At 42.8% G+C, this 13,450-nt stretch overlaps 1 protein-coding gene across 11 annotated transcripts in view; it reads left to right on the top strand.

Moving 5' to 3' along the window:
* LOC137420630 (inositol hexakisphosphate and diphosphoinositol-pentakisphosphate kinase 2) overlaps nucleotides 1–13,450 on the top strand; it is a 196,018-nt gene that overhangs the window by 116,611 nt on the left and 65,957 nt on the right. For 5 of the 11 annotated variants that reach the window (XM_068105859.2, XM_068105862.2, XM_078772469.1 and 2 more), the window contains 4 exons: nucleotides 1,669–1,815; nucleotides 4,973–5,075; nucleotides 6,274–6,393; nucleotides 13,217–13,279. In XM_068105859.2, the coding sequence (XP_067961960.2) occupies nucleotides 1,669–1,815; nucleotides 4,973–5,075; nucleotides 6,274–6,393; nucleotides 13,217–13,279 (433 nt within the window). The remainder of the gene's footprint in view (nucleotides 1–1,668; nucleotides 1,816–4,972; nucleotides 5,076–6,273; nucleotides 6,394–13,216; nucleotides 13,280–13,450) is intronic. The other 6 variants (XM_078772472.1, XM_078772473.1, XM_078772471.1 and 3 more) reach the window with 3 other exon arrangements.

Here is a 13,450-nt window from a genome sequence, read left to right as displayed (position 1 = left end):
CGTAGGATATTATGGGTTGAGGGAGGGGGAGGAAACGATACAACCGGCACAGTGTCATGCCAGGGTCGTGGACGGCACACACGAATGGTGTGCAAGTTCAGGCCGCCTTTTAACGGTCCTTATACTGTGATGAATCTTTGCTTTAAATACACAAAAGACACATCTTGTCTCGCACAACGTGGCACTTGTCTGCATGCAGTGTGACTAGAGTGTAAGGGAAACAATCCGCACAGCTGTAAAAACAGAGGTTGCAGCAGCCTTTGCTTTCCTGCCGCGTCTTCTGGAGATGCATCTCTGCAGGATCCTTGCCTTGTCCCCAGGCAAGCGGTGAAAATATGTTCCAGCAACGATCCGATCCGCATTTCCCTTTGAACGTGCGCTTCGTTGTTGGCGCTGTATTTTCTTTTGCTTCACTTTGGAATGGCAGCTCTGAACATTGATGGACAGTGGCCCTGTTAATGCAACGGCCTCTGCTTTCCCATGTTCTTTTCTCAATGTTTTTCCTCACATCTGAAACACCGCTGGACTTGGTTTGTGTTCTTCTGGTAACGAGCCAGGTGTCGATTGCGAGTTCTGCTCGGCCGTGTGCGCATTGAATCGGCTCGGATCTCCTACCTCGGAACGCAATGGTTTGTGGCGTCGGGATCGCGGTTTTATTCGTTGCGACTTTGTATTCCTGCTTGGTAGGACTTGGATTTTGCTGCAGAAGTTTCGTATCGTTTCGTTTTTGCCGAGTCAGAGACAATATTTCATTGCGCCCGTGCCGCTCGTGTATTCTTTTGTTAACCGTGTCCTTGCTCATTCTCGGAGCCGACAGGTATCGGTGGTCTTGGCCGAAGTCTTCACGAGGCTTTCAGGTTCTGCTTGAAATGGCGTTGCCCTTATGTTGCAACAAGACTGACGACTGGAAGAGTTCATCTTGTCAGGGGAATAGAGGCACTAAAAGTTTTCGCATACCTCGTTTGACCGTCTGGACATCGGCAAGATATCCCCAGGCTGTGCGGATTCATCTTCTCGAGGAATGGTGGGGGAGTGAGTTGCAGAGGAGTGAGCGAATGCAGGGTGGGGTTCAAAGAGCAAGGCCCTCGTCATTGAAACACTATTTATCTGATGAGGGAATTGAGCACTTCCATGAAACTTGGCTAAATATGCGTCGCACATTGCCTCCTTTAATGGTGTTTCACCCAGATATGCCACAAAAGAAAACATAGTGCATGTACATCAGGGTTCAGATATCATCCCCCCCAAAAAATATTTGTTTTTGGAGGATTCCTTTCATACGCCATCACAACTACTGTACAAAACTGATATAATCTCAAAAATATGTTCTAGTTTATTTTCTCGAAAGCCAATAATGTGTTTTGAGCATTTCAGTTGACATGAGAATGGAAAATGAATCAATTGTCTTTTTATTTTTGTGTTTCTTTAAAAAAAGACAATTCTCATTTATTTTTGCCTACAAGCCTTTCCTCCTGCTCCCTTCAATGGGTCTTTCCCTTCGCTTTGCATGACCGTTACCCCTTGTGTACAAGCCCTCAATGCTGTTGCAAATGGCGCTAAAGATGCAACCCATCAGGCAGTTGCACACAGGCATCCTGTCTTGTGCTTTTTTTCTTTTCTTTCCTTTTCTTTTCTTTTCTTTTCTCTGTTTTCCCTCTCGCATCGTAGGACCAGCTCCTCTGTGCTCGGTCCGAGCCGGAGTCTCTTGACCATTCGTGGATTGTTCCTTACATGCTCAGGCAGAGGCGTCGATCTTCCCCCGTTCCCTCTCCATACTCTGGTCAATGCCTGCAGCCCTTGACCTACTGCCAGGAGGTGTCTTACTTGTTGATTATTCCCGATACCAGGCAGGCATCCAGAGCCCTGCTATATTTCTTCTTTCTTTTTCATCCCTCCAACATTAACCAACTGGCATGCAAATGATTACTTGATTTGCTTGGTTGTGCACATATTGACAGTTAACATCCACGACAGGCACTTATGGATAGGAATTGACATGGGGAAAGGTGGGTGGAGGTGGAATGATAAAGATAATCGAATAATCTGTAATAATAATAATTAAATAGAACAAGCAGAAGCCCACGGTAAAAATACCACGATAAAAAAAGAAGCCTTTTATTATTGTGCTGGTTGAAAGATCTCAAACATGGAAGGTTATATATTTCGTTACAGCAAATAAAAAAACCATTTTCCAGAACATTTGAGGCAGCAGTCTCTTGCCTATACAGCACCCAGGTTCAATTTTTATATTTTGGTCTAATTATACTTTTACTGAATTTTTTTTCTCTGTAGAGAATTTACGTGTTTCAGGGTGGGTCAAGACAGACAGACAGACAGACAGACAGACAGCATTAACCTATTTCACATTTACTTGCAAGGACCCATGGAGATTCCATATAATGTGAAATGTGACTTCAGGACCTCAAATCTTTCTCTCCCTCCCCCTCTATCCCACCCCACCCACCATCCCCACCATTTCCTCTCTTTCCCCACCCCCTAATCCTACTCCACCCCTGCTCTCTCCCCTACCCTTCTCCCCTACCCTTCTCCCCACTCTTTCCCTCACTCCCCTCTTGCCCTCTCTCCTCCCCCTCCAATCCCTCACTCCTCCCTCCTCCTCCTCCCCCTCCTTCCCATCCCACTGCAGGGAAGAGCTATATAGTATTTCAAAAGGTTCTAAAGTGGCTACAACATAACTCCCCTCCCTCCCCCCCCCCCCCCCCTCACCTATCTCCTCTTCCCCTCTCTCCTTCCCCTCCCTTCCCCTTCTCTCAACCCCCATCCCCTCTCACCCGTTCCGTTCATTTTCCCCCAGATTTTTTTAAACGTTCATTTTCTCCCAGATTTTTTCCAATTTCATTCAGAACACCTCGAGGGACCTCTAAAAATGCAAATACACATCGAATAGACTTTACAAATAAGCAATCCCCCAAGGGGTCAGGTGCGAAAGCCATGCATCTATTTAGTTATTTAAAATGCATTATTTTGTCTAAAAACGTCTAATTTTGTCTGATTTTCTCGGGATTTGTTTTAGTCGAGTCTTGAACGGTGTCGGTGACGGTGAAAAATGATATCACAAAAAAAAGTTTATCAAAAGAAAAAATTGTGGGACAGCCCAAAATAGTTTAGCTTCTTGAGGCCTCAAAGCACTGGAAATTTTAAACTAATAAAATGAAAATCCGGGAACCTTCAAACGCGCAACCTTTTTTTTTTATTTTTTATTTTATTCTTCTCAGAAACTTACTTTATTCTTCTCAGAAAACACTCACCTCTCCAAATATGCACACGTATACCCACTCACGCAACCGCAGCACCGATGCAGTCAACTTGCAACGGTTCATGTACACCAGGAGTTCTGAGGCCTGAGAACCGACACAGCAAAAAAAATAAAAATGGTGGTGATTAGATTTTGAAGATCCTTCCTTGAACAAGGGTAGCTCGTCCCTGAATGGACAGACATCATGACAGACAGTCAGAGAATATATATATATATATATATATATACATACATACATACATACATACATACATACATACGTGTGTGTGTGTGAGATCAGTTCCATGGTTTATCAAACAGAAGAAAGCGACCTCAAACGATGAACTGAGGCAATTTGGCCCATCGTTGCCGTGGTGCACTCCCGGTTTAATTTTTGCCAAAGGTTTAAACATCAATTTCATTGATGTTTACTAAAGCGTAAGTAATGTGATATTGATGTTTATTAACATCATCGGCACAACGCGGTGAGACACTTCCTTGCTTTGTCCACGGTGGGTTTCTTTTCGGTGCTGTGAGCTGTTGCTGGTCAGGTGGGCTCTTGCCAGGTACCCTGGCTGAGAGATTATGCCAGTCGTATGGTAAATCATCGCCAGAATTCTCCCGCACCTCCTGCTTTCTGTCAGCTTGCTGTGGATAATAATTTAGCGTTTCCGATGACATGATGTGTTGCTAACAGCATTGATGTTTGTCACCTTCTTTTTTTTTTTAATAACTGCTTCTGCAAGCTCATTTCAAAGGTGTTATATCACCTGATTGAAATGCAGCTATAATGACTAATATAAGAGAGTATATGTCATTGCAGACTTCATGGCTGCTGCCTGTTTGTCTTCCTCAAAGTATAGGTGTACCATTTTCTGGCATGTACAGAGCATATATACACTTACGGAGTCCCCTTTACCCTTTAGGCATGGCTTTGATGAGCAGTAACAGCGCATGGTGTTGTTCATGTGACTTCCTGGCCGATTTCATGCACTATGCATGTTCAACTAATGTGTCTCCTTCTTTGTATCTCTTCATAAATACTGTCATAACGAGTCCCCTTGTTAAAAAAAAAAAATATATATATATATATATTGAAGCATTCGAGCTGTTCTGTCCATACCTTGTCCACTTAGCCAGACTTCGACATGGGCTGACTATTTGATTCTAAAACCACAGAGCCTTGTAGTTTTGCAATGACCCCTGTGATCGCACTGGTACTGCATTGGTTGAATAATGTCATGTGACCTTGCGGTGAGATTTTTTTTTTTTTTTAAATGTAGAAATCCAAACTTTTAAAGGCGGATTTTTTTTTGGATTGAAAATTGAATTGAAAAAGTAAATTTTTTGATTGAAATCAATTTTTGATTGCCCTTTGATTGAGCAACGTCTTGCGATTCACTCTGATGTGTGGCCGATTGGGTTTTTGAGTGAAATTTTTTGTCAGTACCTGTAAATGGAAGGCCCTACAATGATGTGCCCAATAGTTAGCCCATCAGGCCACGCATGAAAAATGTGAATTGTGATTTGTGAGACTCGCCATTATTTATTGAAGAAATTGAGAAATTGCGGAAATGATAAATGAATCACTACTGCCTTGGAATTAAATGAAAAGGCCTCATGCCAAACATCTTCTGTTTCGTCGGCTAGATATGATCCTGCCATACCAGAACATGCCTGGAAAAGATCACCGCTCTTATCTATGGTTTACCACAGGTGCTATCAGAGACGGCTGCTTACCCAGGCACATTCCGCCGTCACGTGCTCCCGTCCCACGCTGCACTGAAGCATCTGCCAGAGTCCAAGCTTAGCGGCCTAGGTATGTGTGGGTGAAAACCATCCTGTTGTGTGCTGTCTTTTTCGTTTGTTGTATTTTTTCGACACCTCAGCCTACGTAAACACACATATAAACAGTTACTCTGTCTCCCCCCCCCCCCCTCTCTCTCTCTGTCTACATATTACGTACAAACATTTCCTTTTTAATTACACTATCTGGGGGAATGTCCCTATTTTCTTCTGGCTCAGTTGTGTTTCAATCCCTTCTAGACATTTATTGTCACATGATATCGGCTAAAAATCACAAATTGTCCGGCAGTCATTGCATTTTACATTTTGAGGATCATTTGTCAGGTTTATGTGATTAAATTCGCTTTAGTTTGTCTGTTATGAAATCCTTCATCTTGTATCATTCTATGTTTGGGAGACGTCGACTGCTCTGCTTTACGAGCAGAATTATATTTCCGATCTCAACAAAATTTGAACTGGCACGTCCAAAGACAGATTACACTCTCCCTTGAGCGTATTAGTGAGCCAGCTTGGTTTTATTATTTTTTGGACGGTACAAAAGAAATTTTAACCCATAGTCTCGGGGATGATTTAGCCTGGTGTTGGCTTAGCGGTTAGGGTGCCGGCTTGGGATCCTAGGATCCTGGGTTCGAATCCCGGTCGATCGCTGAATTAACACCAGGGGGGTTGACTCAGCCTGTCATCCTTCCGAGGTCGGCAAATCGAGTACCAGCTTCCTGGGATGAATGATCCCGGTGTGTACCCCGATTTAGAATAGGTACACCGTATCCCTGCGCATCGTAAGAGGCGACCAAGGGTTGGCGTCAGGAAGGGCATCCGGCCATAAAAACATTGCCTCAAACAGGGAACCATGATTGTCATGGGGCCCGCAAGGCTAACCCCCGCTCTAGCGGGGAAAATGGCCTTAAAACGATCATTCATTCATTCATTCAGTCTCTGGGATGATCGACTCGTGTTCACATCATTAGTTAACTGCACCCATTGATTTTGCTTAGGTGAGAAATACCTGTCTTTCTCAACATAACATAATACACGTTATGTAACTAGGTGCTGCTCGCTTACATAACAAACAAGGTGACTCAAATTCTAGTTTTACCTCGAATACATCTGCAGCAACATAATTCATCCTGTGCCTTTAGCTATAATGCTGCTGCAATGACTTGAAGGTATCTCCTGCCAGTGAAGTTCTCACAGCGGCGTGTTGTCACTAGGGTCACAATGTGCAGGGTTATTCAGTACCGCTGTGCTCGGCGGTTCATCCAGCGCACCAAACCTACAGGACTATGCCCGCAGCAGTCGCAAGAAACTCATCCCAGTTCAGCCACACGATGGTACGTACTGTGTCGTTGGGTTTTATATATTGTGTGAAGCTATAGTATGCTTTCGTGAGACATTGAAATATATCGATTTATGTGCCGCTTAAAGAAACGTCTATAAAATGTGTGAGGACTTCAAAATGACAGTCGAAGAGTGAAATGCCAAATTTGGGGAAGGAGGTGAAGCATGACAGACAATTGTAGAATGATTGAATGCAAATGAAGTGGTTTTTCAATGATATTCTTTACCCTGTACCTTTACAGCTTTTCACGTTTGTGGGTGGAATTACGTTAGAAATTGGGGTATGATGGATATTGTTACGTATTGATACGTCTTGCAGTAGATATAATAATCTCTTCATGATGACACAGTTGTCCAGTTACCAATTTGATGCTTTATTGAATTCCCTGTACAATTGGATCAGAATCAAGCAACTTTACACTTGTTTTGAGAACTTCAACTTTGTCACACTGCCATAGTTTTTATTGCAAATTGGTAATTCATTTTCCTTTGAATTTCCCCATATCATTAGCAAATTGCATTGAGAACTGGCTGAGGGAGAGGAAACAAATTGGTTGTCGGAGGGATAAGATCAGACCGAAAAGTGGATAATAGTGGGGAACCATAGGATTCAGTAACTCAGACCATCACCATAGTGTATTTATAATTTGAGAAGTGTCTGTTTGTGTGTTTGACATCTATGCACTCCTGAACCGCTGGACGGAATGGTATGAAAACTGGTGGTTGTACTCGGAGTGTGCCCAGCAAGGTTTCAGGCGGTAACAAAAATATTAATAGCCCAAGTGGTTCATGGTGGGAGAAAGACACACAAATTCTTCATGTAAATGTGTCGTTAGAAAACCACAATTTATCTGCCTGGTGTGAGTTGGGCCTCCTGAACCGTTGGACAGAATGACTTTTTGCAATTGCTGGTTTTACTCGAAATGGTAAAAAAAAGATGGTGAAAAAGATTGTACTCTCGGACACCAAAAAGAAAAATCATACTCTAGAAAGTGTTGGGAGCATATTCTCAAACTCTGCGAACTGGTCATACTCTCGGACGAAATAACGAGGCCGCCAACACAAAAAAAAAATTCACATTGTGATTCAAACATGAAACTTGGTAGTGATGTTCTTATGAAGATACACTTTAAATCCAGTCGATTCGCCAACTCAAAATTCAACATGGCGGCCATTTTGAAAAAAGGCTGCTAAAATGTGCCATAAACTTTTTGCTGTTTAATTTAGGATGTGTGAGTAGCGACACAAAATCACATGACTACATACTATGTACAAGAGGTCGTTAAAATTTTCAATTTACCTAATAAGATAAATTGAAAATCTTAATTACCTCTTGTAAATAAAATGTATTTCTGTGATTTTGTATCACTACTCATGCATCATAAATTCAATATTAAAAAGGTATGGCACATTTCCGCAATTTTGAGGGCCGTTTTGAACTTTGAGTTGGCTAATCGATGGGATTTAAGGAGTATCTAAATAAGAGCATAACTGCCAAATGTTATGCTTGTATCCCAATGTGAACGATTCACCCTAATAATGGGTGTGAACCGCCTAGCTAGAATAACAGTGTTATAAGTCTTAATATAATACGCCATACACATCATATAAGTGGGGGAATTAGATTCTCTGCTTTGACGGATTATTTGCTCGTCATTTACAATTTGTATCGATGTGTTGGCCAGTTGGGTTAAGAGTAGACTTTGAAAATTCATAGAGTAGAGACACAACGGATGCTTTGTCTCAAAATAGATGGAACCCATTAACATGATAATAATTTATTACTCAGACAAGAAACTCCAAAAAAGATTACATTTCCTGGAAGCTGATATGATAACAATTAAAAAACTGAAGATTTGAGGTCTCTAGCTCAAAGGATACATTTATTAGAGCGCATGTTCCAAATGACCGCCTTTGCGCCTTAGACACACTTGAAGCTGACGAGCGAAGTTGTCAATCACCCTGACACACTCTTCCTTCCTGATGGCACGAATCTTCTGGGTGATGGCCACTTTCAGTTCAGAAATGGATTAGGACGATTCTCATACACGTGGTCCTTCAAGAACCCCCAGAGATAAAAATCTGGGGGTTCAGATCGGGTGAATGCGGAGACCACTCGGGTTCGCGGCGCCTGCTGATCAGCCGATCAGGGAATCAGTGGTCCAGCCACTCCATCGTGATGTTGGCTGTATGTGGAGTTGCCCCATCTTGTTGGAACCATTGCACATCTCGATTCACGCCACGATGTCTCCCAAGTCCCCTCCAGAACGTGTTGAGCACCACAATGTAACGCTCCTTTGTGACAGTGACTGCCTCCTCGTCTGCGTCTTCAAACCAAAACCGTCCGATTATGCCATGTTTTGAGATGGCCACCCAGGCCGTGCATTTCACAGAGTGCAAGGGCCTCTGAAGCACCTCGTCTGGGGCTTGTGTGCCCCCAGAACACATTGTTCTTGCTATTGACATGCCCACAGAGCAAGAAGTGTGCTTCGTCGCTGAATCCAAACATCAGCAAGAAAGTCAGGATCCTCTTCGATCTTGTTCTCGAACCACCGGCACATCACAACACGTTTTGCCATGTCAGCTGGTGTGAGTTTATGCTTGATCTGGATCTTGTATGGGTGCAGCTGAAGATCCTTGATCAAGATTCTTTGCACTGACGCACGTGAAAGACCCAGCTCTTGGGTGGACTTTTTCGGGCTCCTTCTGACAGAATGTCTCACCGCATTCACATTGTCAGGAGATCTTGCAGTCAGCTTCCTGCCAGAACTGGGTGTTTCTGCCTTCTTGTTGAGGTTGTTTACTGATCCAGTGGCTTGAAATTTGTGTGCCCAACGATAAATTTGGTTTTTCTGGGGATAGTTGTTGAAGTTGAACTTCCTGCGAAATTTTGCTTGCACCGTTTTGAATGATTTCGTCTCCAAATAAGTAGTGACGCAAAATATTTTTTCCTCCTTTGTCCAAGGCATTTTGATTGATAATTAATTATTAGTTGTTATGGTCTCCTTTCTTCAAATCTGAAAAAAAAGAACAAGAACATTAATATTGGCAGAATTATTAGCAGTGACATGGGTTCCATGTATTTTGAGACACCCTGTACAAGAAAACCAAGATACTCTCATCACATGGGCAGAGAATTGACAGTTGCAGTTCAATAATTGGAACGAACGGTACCAGGCATAGGCAGAAAAAATAGGACCATGGGTCCTGAAGCTCACCTGGATCAGGAGCACCAGTCATGATGTCATAATATATCGACATTTGGTTCGTGCGCAGAATCTGGTAATGTGAATGGTTGAATGGAAGCCCTCTCGATGCTGATTGCAGCGATAAATGTTCACAGGTCACAGGTCATGTTTTCACAGGTTGCAGGTCATGATTTTGACTGAGGAAATGGCTGTGCTGCTGATCCACGCCCCCTGTTGGTTAAGGCAGGAATCTTTAGCGTTTTAGGCCTGATTTCAACCCGTTAATGAGCGCAGATTTTGATGCGACCAATACACCTTCGTTTGGCATCAGATATGAAGTTTGTGGTCAAGTTTCATCAAAATCATGTGTTTGGTTCAAGCGATAATGACTGAAGTGTTTACAGACTGACTGACTGACTTGCCTCCGGACACTGTTCGATCGCATAAGCTCGCTGGACTAAAGTCCAGGTGAGCTAGTAATACAAATTGGGATTACATGATGTTTACAGAGGCAGTTTGGGAGCATATAATGACAACTGAAGGGTCTCGAGTCTACTTATCTAGAAATGGTGCTCACGTAGTCAGCACAGTGCCAGGAAGCAATAAGAAAAGCGAAGAGGATTTTCGGTTATTTTTCCAGGGAAATCGTTTTATAGATTGAAGGTGTATTTATATATTATGTTATTAATCTATCTATAATTCCATTAATCTCTGTGTGTATGTGTGTTTGTATGTGTGTATGTGTGTATGTGTGTATGTTTGTCTGTGACCGCTGTTTCTCGACAACTACCGGTCCGATATACTTTAAACTTGCCAGGTATATTGCTGGGGACCCGAGGATGTGCCTTTTCAAGGTTTCATATTAATCGGAGAAGTAGTTACCGAGCTATGGCGATTTCTTTACCAAACACTGCAAGCCGTTCGCTTTGGACCAAACCATTGCATGTAAATAGAGGGGGGGGTTCTGTGGTCGTTGCGAATGGACCAAACCATTCATGTAAATAGAGGGGGGGGGGGGGGGGTTCTGTGGTCGTTACTGCCACGTGGTTTCAAAGTTTTTTTTTGTTGTTGTTGTTTGCACGCATGTTTTTTTGCACCCACGTACGGGCACGCCCTAGGATGTTTACACACACACCCCCCTACACAAATTTTTTTTTTTTTTTTTTTTTGGCAAGGAACGGGCACCCACGTACGGGCACGTCCTAGCTTATATATAGTACGGGCATGCCCTAGTATACAACAATTTCATGAAGCCTCACCTGGATTATAATGTACAGTTTTGGTCACTGTGCTTGAGGAAGGACAGTTATCATTGCAGGTTCCCCCTTGTGTTCTGTACCAAACTAGAGACACCTCCTCTTCATCCTTCCACTACTACTCTACTGCATTTCCACAATCCCATCCACTCCACCTACCTCCCTATCTTATTCCTCTTTCACATGTCACCCCACCACTAAGACCACATGGCACACATGCTAGATGGAGAGCACTGCTTGAGCATCAAGAGTCCAGGGAGGCAAGTTTAATACTGACAACATTGACTAAATAGCCTTATTTGTTTGTGCTCAGTTAACGGTGAAATCAGACAATAGTAGGTTTCAGCAGGGATACTCTGTGAAACCGTTAGAAATTGAGAAAGCATGCTTGTTTCATGACAGGTTTGAGTCATAAGATTTTTTTTATGTGTTCAAATGATATTATCGATATGTGACTCGGTGACATCTCCACACACAGTGGAGATATTAAATTGCCTCTTTTTCAAACAACAACAACAAACAACATGCATTTTAAGGCCATTTTCCCTGCTAGAGCGGGGGTTAGCCTTGCAGTCCCCAATCCTCTTTTTCCCGCAATTAAATTTGTTCTAATTTAACTGTTATCCTTTTTTTAAACCTGGTCATGGGGAGAGTCGCTCTTCCTCAGAATATGTGCTTTTGAGGACCATGTGATGTTCCTAGCATGTGATTTAGCAGCACATACTAATTACAGGAAGTGGTGCTGCTCACACAAGTGCAATCCGAGATGTAATCTTCAAGCAGCAGTTTAAATGCAAGCTTCCCTTTTGTGGTATGACAGGTAACTACACCAAGCTACAGCCAAGTTAGGTGCAGGGAGGTCATGACTATCTTGCTGGCTGAAAGTGATGCATTTGCCTCAATAAGCCAGCGCCAATGTCTGACTTTTATCTCATGCGCAAAGTGCAAAGCGGCGTTAAGTAATTGGTTCACTCTGTGTCTCTGTCCACAGACGTCGGTCTATGATCGAGGAACTATGGAATTTCAATTTGATTCTTCATATTTTGAACACTTTGAACATATTTTGAACCCTGGTGTTGGGCTAGTGGCTAGGGTGCCGGCTTAGGATCCTAGGATCCTGGGTTCGAATCCCGGTCAATCGCTGAATTAACGCCAGGGGGGTTGACTCAGCCTGTCATCCTTCCGAGGTCGGCTAATTGAGTACCAGTTCACTGGTAATTCCCTGTTTGTCGTTAAAAAAAGGCGGCAAAAAGGGTTGGCGTCAGGAATGGCATCCGGCCGTAAAACTTTGCTTCAAAAAGGGGACCAAAAAACAACAACAACCACGGTGCCCGAAAAAGGCCAACCCCCGCTTTGCGGGGAAAAATGGCCTCTAAAGGTGGTTTTATATTTTGAACACTGCAGAAAACCAGTCGTACCGTGAACCTGCAGTTTAGCAGCACTTTGACTCCAAATTTGACAAATTGTATGGAATCTCATCCCGAGCGTGCATGCGTACAGAGGATTAAAGTGTTTGTTTTTGTGTCTGCCTCTCTGGCAGTCAAACAAAGTTGAAAATCATTCCAAACAGGAAACTTACTGTTTTTAGGGAAGTCATAAAGGACACAAACAGGCACGAATAACTCATGTAATGTGTTAAATAAGGTGGTGTAAAATGCAAACATTAACGTTGGTAAACTTCTGGAATTTTGTTATTTTAATTTAATTGAGTTATATATTTGATTTATATACTTGATTTATATACTTGATTTATATACTTGATTCATATACTTGATTTATATACTTGATTTATATACTTGAACACTGGAGGACGCAAATTGCCTTATTGACACTTTCAAAAACCTCCAGTTTAGCAGTACTTGGACAATATATTATTATACCATTTTATGTTATCTAGCTCAACCAATCAAATTTGCCGCTTGTGCTCTCAGTGTTGGGGAATATCGAGATTCAGACAAAATGGCGGCACGTATAAATATAGATGGTGCTCAGAAATGCAAAGCTGTTCTGTTCCCATGTCCTTTTCCTTAAGACTGCACGGGGTAAGGTGTTCTATGAACCCTGTAGTTAGATGCAGACTTTGATTCGGTATTTTTACTGCCTTGGTAAGTACATGGTCTCAACATCATAGCCAACAACTATGCAACAATTTATAATGTAGCTCTTTGACTTTGATACCCACGTGGTCTCTAAGGTTGTATATTTTGGCCTTTCTAGGCCATTTGTTTACATGTATTAGAAACTCTCCCACCTCGCCGTTGTCAATGGCTGCATGTCTGTTTACCATGTAATCTCGCTTGGAGATAGTGCAATGTCATGGATGCACGTGGCTCTTCCCGAAGTTTACAAGGCACTCTTTTTCTTCCTCTCAGAATCTCTTTGTGGCTCACCCTTAAAGCGGTTTTCTGTGTCATTTGCTCGCTGCCCATCAAATGGTATGTCAGCCTCCCTCCCCTTTCACCGTTACCTCGTCCCCTTCTACCACACTGCTCCGCCCCCTTGATTGCTACCCTTCCACCACATAGCCAAAAAACCTAATTGGGATATTTCTGTGCTGCATCTACATTCTACTTGCATCCCCTGTTACATTTGTGGCTCTGATGTGA

The sequence above is a fragment of the Myxine glutinosa genome, chromosome 2 (assembly GCF_964187855.1).
Source record: "Myxine glutinosa chromosome 2, kmMyxGlut1.1, whole genome shotgun sequence".
Lineage (NCBI taxonomy): Eukaryota > Metazoa > Chordata > Myxini > Myxiniformes > Myxinidae > Myxine > Myxine glutinosa.
This window is presented reverse-complemented; position numbering and strand designations above follow the sequence as displayed.